The 18,865-nt window shown below is 42.7% G+C and overlaps 1 protein-coding gene across 3 annotated transcripts in view; it reads left to right on the forward strand.

Annotated features, from left to right (window-relative positions):
• The window catches only part of ift80 (intraflagellar transport 80 homolog (Chlamydomonas)), a 34,800-nt gene that overhangs the window by 604 nt on the left and 15,331 nt on the right, over nucleotides 1-18,865 (forward strand). For all 3 annotated transcript variants that reach the window (XM_070970405.1, XM_070970406.1, XM_070970407.1), the window contains exons 3-8: nucleotides 283-504; nucleotides 2,859-2,969; nucleotides 3,122-3,190; nucleotides 6,041-6,150; nucleotides 7,056-7,145; nucleotides 7,583-7,720. In XM_070970405.1, coding sequence (XP_070826506.1) covers nucleotides 283-504; nucleotides 2,859-2,969; nucleotides 3,122-3,190; nucleotides 6,041-6,150; nucleotides 7,056-7,145; nucleotides 7,583-7,720 — 740 coding nt within the window. The remainder of the gene's footprint in view (nucleotides 1-282; nucleotides 505-2,858; nucleotides 2,970-3,121; nucleotides 3,191-6,040; nucleotides 6,151-7,055; nucleotides 7,146-7,582; nucleotides 7,721-18,865) is intronic.

Raw genomic sequence — 18,865 nt, forward strand, 5'->3', positions numbered from 1 at the left:
GTGTTTCTGTACAGCTCAAGTATATATAACTTATTACATAATGTGTAAAGTTTTGTTGTTGTTGTTACCATTAATTTAGCTATCATTGTTAGCCACTAGATGTAGTAATAGAATTGTAGTAATTGGCTACTTCTTATTGCTTGGCCAACCTAAATCTTGAATCTGCTCATTATTTTTTTTCAGAGGACCCTGTTTATTGCAGCAGGTACCATGAAATCCCATGCAATTACTTGAAATACATACCCTAATAGCTGACCGTCACTTTCCTTAACAGCAGTTCACATAAGGAACTTGTGAGTTGTGTTGGCTGGACCACAGCGGATGAGTTGTACTCATGCAGTGAAGACCACCAGATCCTCAAGTGGAACCTGCTTACCAGTGAGACCACTCTGGTCGTCAAATTGCCAGAGGACATTTACCCTGTTGACCTACACTGGTTCCCCAAAACCGTTGGAGGCAAGAAACAGAACCAGACTGAGATCTTTGTCCTCACCAGCACTGATGGCAAGTCTATTTATTCTTTATAGTTTGGCTTCAGGCTACAGGGCTCTGTTTCTGAGTTCACACATAGAATCAATTTGTCAGTTTTTGTTTCGCAAGTTATATTTTCTGCAAATAGCCACATGACAAGAATCTGTGATCAGCTGAGTCATACTCAGACAGGCAAAGAAAATTAGTTAAACAATATTATGTTGATGTAGAATAGATATAATCATATGCTAACTGAACTAACTTAACATAATGACTGGTAACAAAGTTTTCACAACTCTCCTGTCTGCCTCTAGTCCTTTTTTCCTCAGCCTGGATTTTTATACTGTGTAGCATGGCTGTATGTCACTTAACCACAGTTAAGAGTTATTCTTTATAGTTAAGGAAAATCATCTTCATCAGTGTGAAACATATTCATTTTCACAATTTCACATTAGGAAAATTTAGTATTGCTCTAGCTTTCATCAGGCTTCCAATGTCAAATCACTAGAGGTGGACTTTTGTTCTGCCTCTGTCCATTTGTAATGCTAAACTCACAGTCTGTGTGACATGCATCTACGTGGCCTCTTATGTCTCTACTTTGGCCTATATTAGATATAAACACACAGAATATGGATGTACTGTTATGGCAGGCAATGTGTGGTCACAACACTAATGGCAGTGTAGGGTTGCATAAACACACCCACAAACTGAAGCAGCAATTTTCTCTGGCAGACCAGAGAGTAGTGAAAACTCTGTTACGATTCACTTTTGCAGCTTTCTTCTGCTTCTTGCCTTGTTACAGTCAAGCAAATAACAGTATTGCTGTAGTTGTTTCTCGACAGATGTTTTTGTTTTTCATTAAAAACAAAAACGTGACAGTTACACAGTTTTATTCTTAGCATATCTAGTGTGCGCTGAAAGATTTTGTCACCAATTTTTATATCTGGATTCTGTACAGGATATTTAACACTTTCCAAGAGATCTGTATGATACAGTCGAAAAGAAAGCAGTCCAACACGCAGGGTTTTATTGGTTGGGAGGACTCTACATTAATGTTGTGGCTTTTCCTAACCTTATTTGATTAGTCAGCCTCCCTTTCCCATGCCAACATATTAATTTCTTTTTGTGTGTGTTTAGAGCATATGCAGTTTGACCTTTTTCCATTTACAAACATTGTGCGGGAAAATAGGTTTTGTGCAATATTTTACATAGAATGTTGGACTTTTAATTAGTATACTTCATTATTTTAGGATGTCTAATTTTTCCCCATGGCCGAGCATAAATGCATAGTTACATGCTTCATTTTCCAGTCTACCAGATAGGGCATTGTGTGGAATGGAAGTAGACTTGTCCCAAAAAGGGCTAAATTAAGCATGAAGGATGTCGCTTGGCCCTCTGTTTGGAACAACAGTCTTTCAGTCTCATATTTTTTTTACCCTGTGGAATTACAATGTGGCATCATAATAAATTTCACACAGACGTGTCATCAAGGCTTATATAAATATAATATAGCAGAGGGTTAGCGTGTTGTTATGATAAGATGTCATAAAAAAAACACCTGCCTGATAACAAAAAAGCAAACACACAAATCAGAAACCAAAAGCACTGAACACACAGTGTTTGGCTACACAGATAAGGACTGTTAATATGAGTTCACATGTAATAGACATGACATTTCTATTTTAAAATCGTTTCATTTTCCCCTTTGAGCCCTTCAGTACAGCAGTACGTGCCTGTTACGCTCACTACCTGCTGCACAAGTAACATCCACTTTTGTTGAGATGTCCAAATTTAGAAATGGGAGAGAGCGGCAGCATGCTGATTTGCAGTTTTAGGCTACCAAAAATTACATAGAACATTCAGAATTTTTTAATACACGCTGCCACAAAGTATATGTTAGACTCGCCTCTTCAATAACTGTCTCCATGCCTGATCACCCTTCGTGCCTCGCAAATAGAAAATTGCTCTAATTCAACCAACTGAAACCCTTTAGTTTCACTTATCCGCTTTATGCTATAAGTTTGTAATTTAGTTGGGTGGAGAAAATATAGTTTTGTTGCTAAGTGTGTGAGCGACTGACATTTATTATACGCTTATTTATAGTGCTGAATTCTAAAGTTTTTTGATCATAACATTTTCTCCTCACTGGTGTTCTGGATTGGCCATAAACTACTATTCTGCCCATTTTACCTCACGCAGCAACATGAATCATTCAGACTTATGAAACCATGGTCTCTGCATTCTTTATATAAGATGGCATCCATGAAATAGCCAGTGAATTACAGCAGGCAGTAGTGTTCCTGAAGTATAGACTGTAAACACCCACACTAACCCAGGCTTGGAGTGTGAAATTGCCATACAGTAAACATCTTTTTGTCTCTTTACAGGGAAGTTCCACCTGGTCTCCAAGATAGGCCGCATTGAGAAGAGTGTTGAAGCACACAAAGGAGCTGTTTTGGCTGGAAGATGGAACTATGATGGGACCGCTCTTATCACAGGTAAAGATGACAGGCACATACAGTACATATTTTCATTGCCATTTAACAAATCCTAAGTAGCCTGTCATACTATTTTGATTAAGATTAGAATTTTGTGAATTCAAATTTTTATATCCTCGAGGTTCATCTCATCTGTTTCTTTAATTACTTAGCTGGAGAAGATGGACTGATCAAGATCTGGTCAAAGAGTGGGATGCTACGCTCAACACTGGCCAGCCAGGGTAAGGCTAAAGACCTTTGCTTTACTTCACTGAATTTAAGGTGCATGTGTATATAGTGCTTGTGTGAAATTATGTGACCGCTCAACCAAAATTTTGTTGTATGATCACTGGACCAACACATACATTTATTATGCACACATCCTCTGCACTGTGTTGATGCAATAATGGCTGCAGATGCCTCTATGTTTGCAATACTTGATGGACTGAAAAACAAAAGTAAGGCTAAAAAATGTATCATTTTCATACCAAAATAGCAGCTTGAAAGAGTGCAGTTTTCAAATTGCAGCAGCTGTGATTTTTAATGATAGAGGTGAAAGTTTAGGACTATTGATTTCACTGCCTGAGAGGACAGCTGTAGCCAGAAAATTTAATCAGCTGTAGCTAAGGAAGAATAATTCCGTGAGTTTACAAAATTAAACTTTTTCCCCTTGAATCCGTTTAATGTATTCTCTGCACGCTAGTGTGTGTGCGCACCGTTTACACTTGGCCAATTTCCTGGAGAAGAAAACACAACATGGTCAATTTGATATTTAAGATAGAGAGAGTTTTAATTTTAGAAAAGATCAGCAGAATGGTGAGTCTTTGTGTAGGATTCCATCTCATCATTTTCAGACAAACAGAAGTAGGTAGTCAACCTATTAACCTTTAGCCTGAACATATCATAGTTTTAACTTATCACCTAATAGCCACTGTGTTTCAAGCTGATATTTTTCCATTGAAAATGTTTTCTAAGTACAAAGCTTAACTTGTGACCAACTGTATATTATAACTGTATATTAAGGCAATCCATAGTAATAACCTGAACCTTCACTGTGTGCACACATGCACGCAATAAGGCTTAGACCTGTATATGCAAGGTGGCTGCAGTCCAGGACCCCTCTATGTAAATCTTGATTCATATAATTTGAACACCTGTGTGAGAAAGAGCCGATCTGATCAATCAGTTTTCGACTGATACAGTTTAAAGCCAGTTTCATCCATAACAACTGCCAGCCTGCCAGCCAGCATCAGAGGCCATGCACAGCCATCACTGACCAACCAGCTGCTGGCTTTCAGTGAACACAGCACCCATCACACCTCTGTGTTTCTATATGTCACATACACGCACACACGAACACACACGCACACACACACACACACACACACACACACACACACACACACACACACACACACGCACACACACGCACACGCATGCACGCGCGCGCACACACACACACACACAGAGTACCTCTGTGACAGTGAAACAGAGGGAAAAACAACAAGAAGCAGAGACCTGACGAAGAATGTATATATATTTGTAAGTATATGCTTGCACCACGAAAGTGCATTGGTTAGCATGTACCTCACATGTATTTCCGTGTGTCTGCACTGACACACTCGCTGAGCGACCTGCAACATTTCCTTCTACGTGCCTTTTTTTCTCAAGCTAGATCATTTAGAATGACAATCAAGGAGGAAATGTGTTTTTTTTCTCTCTGTGGCTGAGTGATCTTGTGAACATCTACAGTATGTGGTGTTTCTATGTGTTGGGCCTGTTGAGATGTAATTGCACTCAGTACAACCAAAAGCAGAATCGCTCTTACAGTCCTATGTTGTTGTTTTTTTTATTAAAAGCGCTATAAAGTTTCAAAGCTTTATAGGAGTGGAGTTTTATTAAAAGCCATAAAAAAGACTCCTAATGATACATTTCTCTATCCAGCATTCACATTACAGATGTATTACTTATTAATTGATTCATTGTGCTGTTTGACTTATTAAGAATTTCTTCTTAGTTGTGGGACAGAAAAAAAGATGAGGGGAGGTTGGTTTCTGGGGAAATGGATGGCACACTCCTGCTGAATAACGGGTGCTGTGGAAAACCTGGCAGGGGAACAGCAATTCAGCCCCAGTATGGAGGAACTTTTTTCCCTAAGCTGGCTGTTTGGAGAATGAGCTGCTGGGTGGTGGGCTTCTCAACAGACCTACAGATTTGTAGAACACCTGGCTGTGGTAGCATTGCTACAGATACACACCAGCCTCCACATGGCACTCGGATCACTGCAGGTGTTGCTTCTCTTCAGAGCCCACAACTCCATACACTCACACCCACACACACACTTTACAGCAGCATGCTGTTCTTCTACTATAACCCATTTTAAGAGACAGAGAGAGAGCTCAAGGAAGAGGCTGGAAGTGAGTGAGCGAGAGGGAGGAGAGAGGAACTTGTCTCAACACCTCTCACCACCTTTGTCAGATTTAGATCATGTGACCAGTTGGCATTTGTGAGAAACCACATGCACCTGGAGTGGGGTTAAATGTCAGGCCCTCTCCCCTCCACACGCGTAGCCACAAACCCAACTCATACACACACACACACACACACTCACGCTCACATTCTCCCTCTCACATGTGCACATAAACGCGCGCACACACACACACACACACACACACACACACACACACACACACACACACACACACACACACACACACACACACACACACACACACACACACACACACACTCACTCACTCACTCACCCTCTCTTGTGCTCATAATGTAGAGGTTAGGCAGGTTTTCTCAGCTGGTGTGCCTGCAAGCTAGGTACTGTTCCATAGGCTGAATGAGGTGAGATCTCTGAGGGAATATGATACCTTCTGAGAGAAGGAATTAGCACTGCTGTATCATAAAGCTCTTTATACTAACTCCTACTTTGTCAAGGAAAGAGAGAGAGAGAGATTCATACACACACAGTTTTAATTCACATCTCAAAGTCCTTGGGTGCTGAAGCCCAATCATTTTCTCTTGGCTCAAGGTTAATTTAGGGCCTCATCATCCGTGTACCTGTGTTTCTGCATGTCATCCAGGGTCTCCTGTATATTCTGTGGCCTGGGGTCCAGACTCTGACAGAATCCTCTACACATCAGGAAGACAGCTAGTCATCAAGCCTCTGCAACCCAGTGCCAAAGTCATACAGGTACACAGACTTTATGTATTCTTTTAAGCGGTGAAAATCATTCAGGCATTCCTCACTCCATAAACATATTTAAATAAACACTCAGTACAACTCAGTTACTCCACTAGTTTTCAGTTCACTGAGAATTTGATCTGTCCTTTTTCCTGACATCACTATGCCTCTTCGGGTCTTTGTAAATTAAACTTGAGGTTCATCGATTTTGCATTGCTATATAAAAGCTGAATAAAAGGAATGCGAATGCAGTAGATCTATATGTGTTTGAGCACATTAAGGAAGGGTGCAGCACTGAGGACCTTGCACTCCAGTGAGTATTTTTCTTGTTCATGTATACATTTGTTTATTATTCTTCTTGAAGCCGAATAGCGCCTGGGACCTTAGATAAACAGTGGAGGGTTTAATGTGCGCCTTCTCAACCCTTTGCTCTCGCTCAGCTATTACCACACATGCATGTGCAGACGCACGCGCACACACACCCACATCTAACTTCATCACCTCTCCCTGAGACCCCCTGGAGACCAGCGCAGTGATGAGAGTTGAACCTGTGTGGGCTCAATATGAATGGGTCAATGTGCATCAACCAACCAGGGTTAAACATGGGTTGGACATTGCCTGGCTTGGATATCTCATATGAAAGGGTTGTGATAAATACAAGCTTTCTTAAGCTCTCAGTTATGCTGAAACATCTCATAAACTTTTAACTGTGTGCAAGACCAAGAATATATGCCCCTCTCTCCGGAGCGTGTCCTGCTCATTTTTATGTTTACTGTCTTTTTTTTGGACTCAATAAAAGTGGAGGGATTTGTTAGAGGTCTGTCCCACTTCTCTTCAACAAGAAGTTATCTATGGATAGCATTATTATGTTGACATAAAATTGTCTTTTCTCTCTTCCCTCTGTCTCTCTCTAGTGGAAGGCTCATGACGGGCTTATTCTGAAGGTGGACTGGAATTCAGTCAATGACCTCATACTGTCAGGTGGAGAAGACTGTAAATATAAGGTAGGCAGTGTTTGAGTGTACTTACATTTTGTTCAGACTGCAAGCAAAAGTGTTTCATAAATCAGATCACATATCACCAACATATCTGCACGGGTTGCTGTGGTAGCAACACAGTCATGAATAACTATGCAGCAGCTTTCTGCTCAGCCGCTCTGATGCATTTCTGTCACTCTGGATTTGATGTTGTCATTTTGTTTTGTGCTGCGAGTGACACAAAAGACACTGAAATCCAATTTGAGTGGCCAGAGCATCTGGACTTGGATGCATCTGCAGAAATTTGATTGGAATTGCAAATCAACCCCCCTCCAAATGTGGCTCAGATTGAACTTGCAAAAATGGCATTTCATGTTTTTTTAATTTATTTTGAGCAAAGCCTGACTGACATCTTGGCAGTGCATTGAATCGTTTTTTACATTTCAAAACGTGTCCTTCAACAGGTATGGGACAGCTTTGGCCGTCTGCTTTACTCCTCGTCATTTCAAGACTACCCGGTCTCTTCTTTGTCCTGGGCACCAAATGGAGAGGTGTTTTCTGTGGGCTCCTTCAACACCCTGCGGCTCTGTGACAAGACTGGAGTAAGAAAACCCCCTTTTACTCTCCATCAGTACCTTAGCTTTGTTATTTATCACTACAGTGGGTGTACAATGGTTCATCAGCATACTACATTGGCATCAACATTGGCGTTAACAGGCCAATGAGCCTATTGAAATGTTGTTCAGTCGCTTAGATTTTAAATATCTGGCACCTCTCTGACTTGATGACTTCATTTGATTGTGTCTATTAAAACAAACCTTTTCTCCAGCAGGACGTGCAAGTCTTGTGGCACATCAGCTGATAGTCAGATAATCCAAACACCAATATTTGAAATTAGTTGTCCTCAGTTTAATACGCCTTTCACACATGACCAAGGACTATTAAAATGGCGATGACAATTACGTGCAACAGTGTGATAAGATAATGGATGTTTTTATTCTATCAAAGATTACACCATGTAATTTCAATGATAGGTGTCTCCTCTCCGGTGAAGGGTCTGCTTGTCAGTCAATATAATTGTGCAGATGAAGGTTGAAGATGAAGGATGAAAATGTGCTCTGTTATCCCCATATTTAAACAATATTGCTTCTCCCACCCTCTCTATGACGGCTGACTTTTCATTCCGCCTTCCAGTGTAGCTGCTCAGAACAACTATAAACACTTGATTTTCTGACATGGTCTTCGTAATATACCCTGCTTACACTTTGACCCTAAGTCCCTGATCTTGACCATTTTTGAGAACATAGTAAGGTGAAACATTTCACCTAACTACATTTGAGTAACGTAGTTATGACATCAGCACTCTGATGTAAAATGAGCAGAACTATTACCCTCCCATGACAAGAACTAGACATTACAACACTGCAGTGACAGTCTAGAAAAGCAGCCTGACCTCAGTTATAAGCAGCTGTTGCTGACAAGCTTTGCAGAAGCTGTGTAACTGTAGAGCTCGGGCTCCATGTGCTTTCTAGTACATATTGTAAGCCTCTGTTTGGTGTATTTTACTTGTTTATACTCATCTAATAATATGACATTGACTGTCAGCTTTTCCAGTGCAGCACAGTCTGTGTTATGAGGCCGTATGTTCTCTATACATTGTTCATCTCTGTAAACCACATTAGGCTGCATGCCACATGTTCTTGTTACCTGGTGCTGATGGTAACTGGAGTTGTAATGAGAGAGGAAATGAGGGAATGATGAATGGTAATTGTTGTTTCATTATTGCTGAGCGTTTGGCCAGGAACAATATTACTAGTGCCCCGCTCTGCCCTCATGGGATGGTTAGGGCTTCTTTGAGTTTGCTCAGAGATGTCAGTGTATTGCTGTTTCAGACCTGTTGTAATGAAAACAAACAGGCAGGGCTGGGTTTTTTTCTGTGCTGATCACCAGGCATTTCATGCTCCATTTTGATTTAATTAGGATCAAATGGCTTTTTTTTTTTCTGAAGCACTAAAACAAATGGACTGGAGAGAGGCCTGAGCCAACACATATGTCTTCTCCAGAGGGTTAAGGTGTGTGTTTGTGTGCGTTTTTGAGAGGTTATGATAATAAAATTTGTAGACTATGAACATCCTAATGGAGAGTGGGGATATCCCTTATCCTTTACCATTATTTTTGGTTATCTGATCCAGGGATTTCAGTAGTTTTTGGGAAAACTGCCAGGATGTAGCCGTGAGCTGATGAAATCATTCAAATGAAGCCAGCCTGTATCCATTTCCTTTGTGTAAACAAAAATAGAAATTATTGTGCTATTGTAACTATAACAGACAGAATTGAGTACAACTTGCTCTGTTATTTTTTGTAATGACCCGATTCACCTTACATCCTCCCATTATGTGTTTGTTTACGTGGTTGGTTTGTCCCATTGTTTCGTCATTGCACCACTTGCTTTGCTGTGGTGTGTGTCTTGGTTAAGGCAGTGTGATGATGATGATAATTATGATGATTATGGTTCTGCCCTGCTCTAACTGCAGGAAGGGTATGCTTGCCTTCTTCTCCCTAAGCCCCTCAGAGACAGTGTGTACTGTAGCATGGCGTGGGAGGCTTGCTCAAGAAGAGGATTGTGGGGGGTGCAGAGAAAGAGTTTAGAAAAAGAAAATCCCCCTCAGAGGTCACTCCATCTGAGTTGCTTTCTATGTGTGAATTCAGACATTCGCTCCTCTCGCGCATCAAGTTAGAAAAAGTTCAGTTTGCGTACACACACTGTGCCATAATGACTGTAATGTCATTGTGCATGTGAGCTTACACACCAACTCAGAAGCCATTAACCAATTACAAGGGCTTTACCTGTGTTATTGCTGTGGTTTGTTTGCGGCGCAGTAAGGGTTAAGCAGCGCGAAGAGTCTTTTCAGTTACTAGCGTGACTAATGGGAAGGAGTTTCATTCTGTATCTGCTACAATGAAACCTTGCACTTTAACGTATTGCTGCTGGCTCAGCAGGATCAGTCCCGCGCATTTAACCCCTTCACCTCCCGTCCAGCTCGGCTCTCCTCTCACCCTAAATTCTCAACTCTCTCCTACTCTTTTCCCTTCGTCTCCTGCACGTTTTCTCCCTCCTCGCACCACAGGGCAGATGTTGTGCGTTACCCCCCTCGTTATCACCGTGGAGGGAGAGGGAACGCACGCAGACACGCACACAAAGTTTACATCGAGGCAAACGTACTGGGGAAGATAAGTCATGTTGTTCAAGCATGTCACCCATGGACTGAACAGGGTGAAGTTTGTTTTTCCATAAAACATCAACTTGTAGTTATTATTGAATACATTATTGAGTTATTAACACTCATTTACTTATTTTAGTTGTGATTCTGTTAAGTTTGGAGTTCTTGTGTGCGGAATACATTTTCTCTTCACAGGAGCTTTAGGAGGACACAACTCACAAAGAGGTTCACTGTCCCTTTTACAAGATTTGGGAGAGACAATAAGTCAGTGTCTGTCTGTGTGCCTGCCATAGTATATGCATGTGCCCACATGCCTGTGTGTCTGCGTGCGCGCGTGTGTGTGCAACCATTGCCGTGCAAATGTGCCTGCGAGACAGCAGTCTATTTACGAGGCGCTGCAGCTGGTGTCTAGCGTCTGGACCCTGTCACGATCCCTGACACTGTCACTGGCTAACAAGTAGGACTCATTGTGCCAGGCGAGCACCCTCTCGCTTCTTTTTCTCCGCCTCCCACCCACCCCCGTCTCCCCCTTCTCTTCCCTGTGCTTGTTTTTTCTCTTTCCACTGTACACCCATGCTCACATACATAAATGTAATAGCCGTTTCACTCTTCTAATTCCTGCACAATATATATAATTTTTTTCCCATTTTTAAAGCTTTTATGGGTTGGAAATCATGTAACTTAAGTTCCACAGATTTTCTTTGGTCAGTGTTCTAGAAACCTTAATGATAAATGAAGAGAAAAGTTTCTTACAGGGGAGACAGACTGCAGGACATTGTCCCAAGAGCTTATAGAGGTTTAGTATTTTGCTCAAGGACACATAAGCAGGGCTGAATCTTGTAATCAAGAGGGCTTGGACACAGCTTCAAGGCCAGATTTCATAATTACTTCACCATCTTTCCTTTTGGGTTGATGCTCATTCTGGTCTTAGCAGGCTTTCAAACCAAAAACAGCCCTGTGTTAAAATAACGCAGGCCCCCGCAGCACCTTGCTGGACGACATCACATTGCGTTGTGGCAAAAGTTGAGCCTGGGTCGACGTGTGCCAGCCTGGCCTAATTCAAGTTAATGAGCCGCCTGACAAAGTCAATCTGAACGTGGCCTTAGACCCGGGCCTCATTGAGCTGAAGCAGTGTTTCCACCAAGCAGTCCAGTTGAGTTCACTTCCCTTTGTTACACATTAGGATGGTTAGTTTTGCATCGCCACTGTCAAAAGTTGTGGATGGCACCGATCAAACCTCTCCATTCAATTCCATTTATCATTACCAATCAAGCTAAGCCAACACGAAAAGGTAGATTGAAAACGCTGCAGACCATAATTGCTCAGAGAATTGTCCCTTATGTGACGCTGAGCAACCAGTGTCATCTCCTCATTTGAGCTCTGAATTAGTATTTCCCAAACTCTCTTGGGGTTTTTGGGCCTTTATTTTTCCTTGTTTTCTGCAGCTTTTTCTAAAATAAAGCTTATCTCCTATGTCTAATAAACAGCCACATACAGAGAAGAAAGACCATGAAACAGACACTGTCCTCCATTGTGTTCTTGTGTTCCTTTATTGTGTCGCATTAGATATGATGTCTCGCTCCTTATGTGGTTACTACCGTCTGGTAACAGCCCTGCCTACATTTAAGAGTACTGTTTGAGGTAGAAAAGCAAAACAAATCTATGGTTTGGGTACATGTAGGTACGGGTTATGTACGCGTAAGTGTTTGGCGGAAATGCAGCTTTAGTGATTACTGTTCCCCTCCCTCCTACTGGTCTGCTTTGACTGAGGGCTTACTGAAGACGTGGCTGAGCTTAGCCCTGGTACGATCCAGGTTTCTGTCACACTCCTACTGATAAGCCAGTGTACATCTCTGCTATTCCCCTCTGCTCTCCGCCCCTCCTCTTTCTACTCCTTCATTTCTAGGTTACACTTAACCACAGGATCATCAGGTGGCTTCAATGTTAGCCTCAGGCTGAGCCCCGTTTCTTACCGACATCTTTTCCATGTGTTAATAGCGAAAACGTTCCCTTCCTAGAGGTGTACGTGTCTGCAGTTTTCCGTCCGCAGTGTGATAACAGCTGTCACCCTCACACAGTTCAGGGAGATGAGTCGTCATAAATCATGTATCAAAGTTATAGCTCTCAGTGACAGCATTGTTTTAAAGACTTGAGTTTGTAAAAGTGTAAAACCACTGGTATCTACTTGTGGATCCTGCCTCTTATTTCATACAATCATGACAATCAGTGATTTATTACCTCTAGCTGAGATTTTTTTTTTTGCCAGCTCCACTGTCTTTGAAAAAAAAAAACTGCTTCTTCCCTTATCTGTACTCATCCTGAGTACTTAGCGCCAGTACATTGCTCTAACAGCTACTCCGTATGAATTTAAGTGGGAGATAGGGCTCCATGGTTTTCTTCCTATTTGCCTGTGAGACATAAGCACACTTTCCTTTTTTCCTTCCCAGTTTGAGGATAAGTGTAAATCTCTCTATCTCTGCTCCTTTTTGCTGCTCACGCCTCCCTCCTCCCTGTGTCAGGGTGTGTTGGACTACCTCGTGCTTATCAGTGCTTCCCCCCACTTGGCTCGCTTTTCCCTCCTGCCTTCCCCAAGGCCCTCTTTACCTCCCTTTTTTTGGGTGAGTCTGGGGGGGGTCCCGTTAGGGTCTTTGTTAGCCTGGCTCAGCATTGCCACTCTGGGAATGGGTCCATGCCCAGCTGGAATCACCATCGCTCCTCTCTCTCTCTCTCTCTCTCTCTCTCTCTCTCTCTCTCTCTCTCTCTCTCTCTCTCTCTCTCTCTCTCTCTCTCTCTCTCTCTTTGTGTTTCTTTCTCCTATCTTGCCTCTTTAACGTGCAGCCTTATTCTCTATGGGATCTTTGTCTGCCATCCTTATAGCTGCCAACTATATTTTCTCCCAGCAAGTCTATCACTCGTGTGTGTCGGATAGACTGCCACTCTTCTTGAAGTCTTTCTTTAAATTCTTTTCTTAGCCATAGACTCTCAACCTCTATGACATGCCACCTTCCCCCTAATTACCAGACGTCAGGCTTCCCTGTCTTCTCAATGAATCCCTCTAACAGTTTTCCCCCTTTAACACAGGGGAGCATATACCTGAGCCTGTGCTGGCAGTTTGCTGCCAGCCACTGGCCGGCCAACATCTGGAAATTGCCGCCGCTGGAAGAGAATAAAACGGCCCAGAGTTCTGGTCCTGATCGTGAACCACTGTTAGTGGAGCATGAAAAGGCAAAAGAAACCACTGTAGATTTATTAGACTGCAAGCCTTTATCTGCTTTCATCACACGAGAAGGGGACTTTCAGTACAGTATAGTTCAGCTGGAGAAAAATGTCACTGCAAAAGAAGGCACACACACACGCACATAGAGGATAGGAGGTGGAAAAACAGCGGGGGGGGGGGGGGGGGGGGGGGGGGTACACAGGAGAGAGGATGAAAAGCAAATCAAAGTGAAATTATTGGTACAAGTCTGACAAAGAAAGAGCATGTGCACAAGAGAAAAGATGGTGACTGAGTGTTTGAAAAAAGACGAGTAAGTTTGAGAGTGTGAGTGTGTCAGAGAGAGAGAGAGCGAGAGCGAGGGAGCATTGTCAAACAAAGAGAGTCCTGAGTCAGCACCAGAGCAGTTTTCTCCCCAGGCAACTGGGCAGGGCTACTCCCCTCTCTCTCTCTCTCTCTCTCTCTCTCTCTCTCTCTCTCTCTCTCTCTCTCTCTCTCTCTCTCTCTCTCTCTCTCTCTCTCTCTTGCTCTCTCTTTCCCTCCCCCCCACTTGCTTTACCCCTCCCTCCCCTTACAAATCTGTGCTTTTGCATGCTATTTCTTGCTCTCTGCACTCTTCCTCTCTGTTCTCTTGCTGTCGTAAGCCCGCTCCCTCCGTACACTGTGAACTGGTAGAAACAGACCACAAGTTCTGAAGAGGGCAATTGGGGTCTGTATCGCCCTTCAGAGCTCTCTTCCTCTGCTGTTTTCGCTCTTGTTTTCATAGGAATAATTTTAATGATTCCTTTTTAACACATTTTGATGAGGTTGCCAGGCCCGTCGAAGCCCCGTTTAGAGTGTGTGAACAGCATAAGACCGTAAGATGCTGTACTTACATGTAGAGTTAATCTATCATCCCAAGGAGCTCATTAGTTTCTCTACCAGAATGTGAGGATAATGGTTTCTCCTTTGTATTCCAGGTCCTTTGTGCCGAACAGGCTTTGGTTTTCTGTGTTGCTGAACTTATTCTGGCACACTCTGTGGAACAGTGTATACTAAGGTCGTTCTTGCAGATGATTGACCCCAATTTTTTTCGTGTGTGTGTGTGCGTGTGTGTGTGTGCGTGTGTGTGTGTGTGTGCGTGTCTGCGTGAGAGAGAGAGAGAGAGAGAGAGAGAGAGAGAGAGAGAGAGAGAGAGAGAGAGAGAGAGAGAGAGAGAGAGAGAGAGAGAGGAGAGAGAGAGAGAGAGAGAGAGAGAGAGAGAGAGAGAGAGAGAGAGAGAGAGAGAGAGAGAGAGAGCCGGTGCCTGTGTGCGTAAAGTGGGTTAGAGTAAAAGGCACTTGTTGACATGGTAATACTTTTACACCTCTCTAGAGTTCGGCTAAAGGCTTGCCTTGTTGGAAACCAAAAAGGAGGGGAGCATGAAAAAGAGCTGAGAAAAGAGAGGAGTTGGAGGGGTGGGGGGCGGGGAAGTGTGGAACTGTCCAATATATCCTGTAAAGTTGGCCTAGGCAGTGAGGCTTGGAGGATTGGTCTCCATAAAAGACGGTGGTTTCTCTTTCCCTCAAGTTTCTCTCTCTCACTCAGCTCTCGTCCCTCTCCCTTTTTTTTTCTTTACTTCTCCACCCCTCCATCCTTCCCTCCCCCCATGGCTGGAGTAAGCGTATGACAGTGAGACAGTGCCCTGCCAGCCCCTCTGGCAGAGTCATCATTCTTAGCAGCACTAAATCACAACCTCCACTAGCTAGACAAACATGTCACACTCACGGAGAGAAAGAAGCAGAAAGAGAGGAAAGAGGGATAAAATTGTAAAAGGAGTGAGGGTGATACTGAGTGACGAAGGGAGCAAGTAAAGGGCTGTGGTGGTGCACACAAATAATGTGTGTAACTGGGGTATCACTTCAAGCTTTACTGCCAACCCAGTTCATTAAGGGCTGTTATTGAGGGCTAGGGCTGGGCTGGAGGCAACGGACCAAGGTCCAGAAAAGGATCATTTGAAAGGGTTTAATTTTGGCTGCACCATAGGGTTCCTCCCCCCTTTCTCTTGGCTTCCACAGAGATCAGAATGGTGCTACGCTTTGACGTTGACTAATTTATTTGACTGGCTTCTTCATCTTGTTATAATTTGTCCTATATGTTTTATTCCACAGAAAAGCAATTGGCCTGTCAACACACATGTCAATTTATGCACTTAGCTTAAGGTGTGTGTTTGCATTGCTGTGTAATTTAGAATAATTGTTATCAACAGGTATTACATAACCCATTGAGGAGTAGCTTAGAGGCGTGCTTGTCAGTGTCTTACAAAATAAACTCTTTGTGTCTGTAGGGATCCCATAGAAAGCTGTCTCAGTTCATTGGCTAATTTTTTAAACCAGCCGTCAGTGGTGTGGAAGGTCCATTGGAGGGCTTATCTGTTGTGCAGTTTGTAGCATGCCAAAACACATTCAGCAAATTACCTGTGTGCGTGTGTGCGTGTGTGCGTGTGCGTGTGTGTGTGTGTGTGTTTGCAAGCACATGTGTGCATAGTTGGTGCTAATAGAATTCTGCTGTCCAGCTCACAGCTGTGTCCTGCTGATGAGTCCCAGGAGGCCCCAGCATATGTCTATGGTTACTATGTTGAGGCTCCAGCATGAAACCATGTGTAGATCATTACTCTCTCTCCCTCTCTCTCTCTTTCCCTCTCTCTCTCTCACTATCTTCCAGTTTGTCTTACTCCCCCCTCACTCACTCACCCACCCACCCCCCGCTCTCCCTCTCTCTGTTTCCCCTCGCACTGCCAAAGCTCCAACTTGTGCCACTCTACACTCATCCCAGGCCCAGCGTCTGTATCTCTTTAGCCGAGCCAAGTGGGTATTTCAATACAGAGATTTGCAGAGCTCCTCTGACTGACCTATGTTTAGAAATGGGCTTATATGATAGCCATAGTTATTGTGTGTTATTGCAGAGTCAGGAAATGCAAATGGTTTATTGTGCAGCAGGCAGAGAAAACAGTGTAAGTGCTGGTAAGTTCACAGAGTGTGCAATGGACACTTGAACAGTTGGAAATGTACATTGTGTCGTGTTAAAGGCTGTAACTCCATAATATTAAAAAGAAATAAGATGCCATGTCAGTGTCATCTTCCACTGTACAATATATGGTACATTATTCAGACAGTTCCAGTGCAAAAAGGGGAGCCTGAGAAGGCCACTTTTTGGGAAACAAAACGGGGGACACTGTTGTTGAAGTCAGGAATTGACTCTGACAGTGTTCCTGAAAAAAAAAGCCCCAGCAAACTTTAACAAAAAATACAGTGATTGGTTGAATTTCTGAAATTCTTGCAAGTGCAACCTTACAAATTCCTTAAAGGGCAGCTTTTTCTGCTGTTTGTGTGTGATCATAGAAGCTTAAATTATGCTGTGTCATGGAACATTTGAAAGCAGCTCTTTTACAGGCCTGAGTCCTCATTCGCTTTGATAGTATGTAATTTGATACAGCAGGTTAAGCTTTATTATAAAGCACAGCACATTAGATGCTCCACATTTTCCTCCCAAAGAACATCTTGATAATTTACCATAGCAGTCTTCCATGAAAAGTGATTTATTTTCAAGTACTGCATGTTTACGTGCACATGGTTGAAAAGTATCCTTTTGGCAGCATCGGTGCATAAACAGATTACTTCCAAAGAAATGTAGAATTGTCGGTCACAGTATAGGACATCAATAGTAGCAGTTTGGTGTGGTAATTTGGATAATGTAGTCTATCCTAGAAGTCAATTCTCAGCCATGCATGGGTCTAACCTGCCCTGGACATAGGCCCAGCTTGTCCTTATCCTAATCATCACCCCATCCCCCATGGAGGGGTCAGTGCACGCTGACATTTACAAGGCCTCCTAATCTGCAGAGAGAGTGATGAACCCTTGTCTAAAACCACCTCCTCCTTCCCTCAAAGCAAATGTCTTGTTTTTAGTTTTAGTCTCAAACACTTTTTCATTTTACAGAATTGGGAGTTGGTTTTGTTTGGAAGAGACGATTTGTGGCAGCATTTGCATACATGCACACCCAATGTCTGTTTATGGCTAGATACTAGCCGGTATATGTGTAGTGTCCATTGCGCTCAGACATGTGTGTTGTGTTTATTATGTGCAGGGAGTTACAGTCTGTACCTGCACTGCCAGGTCCTGTCCTGCACACAGACACACAGGCAAACTGAAGCCAGCTGGCTTTGCAGAGAGTCTGCCATCTGTTCTGATTTATGTAAGACTGTTAACCCTGGACTAGGTTGGCTCCCACTAGCTCCCACTAGCACAGTGATAAACTAATAGAGAAGGTAGTCCTCCTTCCACCAGTGTACAAAGTGTACACAGTGTTATGGGCTCAAACAGTTCTGGGATTTTGGTGGTAATACCTGTTAAATATACTATATTAAAAGCAATACTTGTACCACTTTGAGTAAAATTATAATTTCATGTACAAAAGTGCTGTGACTGAACACAGGCAGATAGAACAGTTGCATACAGATGGCCAAGAGGGCTGAATGATACTGGAGAATTATTTAATTTCATTACTTGGTCTGCAGTATACATTATAACATAAAGTTTTATAATTTTATGAGATATATGCAGCTTTTATCTTTGGAAGCAAGGGGTCATTCATCATACAGGCAGAGTTTTCTAAGTTTATTTATTCTCTTTTGTTGAGCGAACTCTCTCCATAGCATTCATGGGATCTGACTAGCCTCACTTTTGACCAATCACAGGCACATACTGGGCCACTGTCATGTTACCATGTCATTAAAAGTGGATGACACAATGTTGTTTTTGCAGTGGAGATACAGATGGGAGACATCATAGTATATAGTTTATACTGTAATGTCATGTACCAACTTATACCTGACAACCATGTTAAAACACTGTTATAGTTGAGATGAGCGAAATTTGGTGAAACATATCAATGTCAGTATTTGTGCCGTATCATTTCCGCCATACATGCTCTATACAGTTTTGTATGTGCACTGCATATCCTAAGGTTGTAATGAATGTAATTCTACAAATAGTATAATACTAATAGCACAGCCTGATCTTTACCTGTAACTGTGCAGAAATGCCAGGTTTAATCTGAATGAAACAACATGCAAAAAAGGGAAAAAAGGCTGCACAGCATTCAAAAGGTTCGACTAAGGCCCAGCAGTGTTGAAGCCGCATAAAATGCAGGTTTTTAGCAGGGTCACGGACTCAGGATGACCCATTAACACTAATGGCTGTTGGAAGTTTTCCCTAGGTGCTTGCTCCGGTGTGACAGGAGTGTCAAAGATGAAGGCCCAGAAAAGCATAGAGAGTCTGGAAATCTCATGCCCC

This window comes from Chaetodon trifascialis, chromosome 9 (assembly GCF_039877785.1).
Source record: "Chaetodon trifascialis isolate fChaTrf1 chromosome 9, fChaTrf1.hap1, whole genome shotgun sequence".
Taxonomy (NCBI): domain Eukaryota; kingdom Metazoa; phylum Chordata; class Actinopteri; order Chaetodontiformes; family Chaetodontidae; genus Chaetodon; species Chaetodon trifascialis.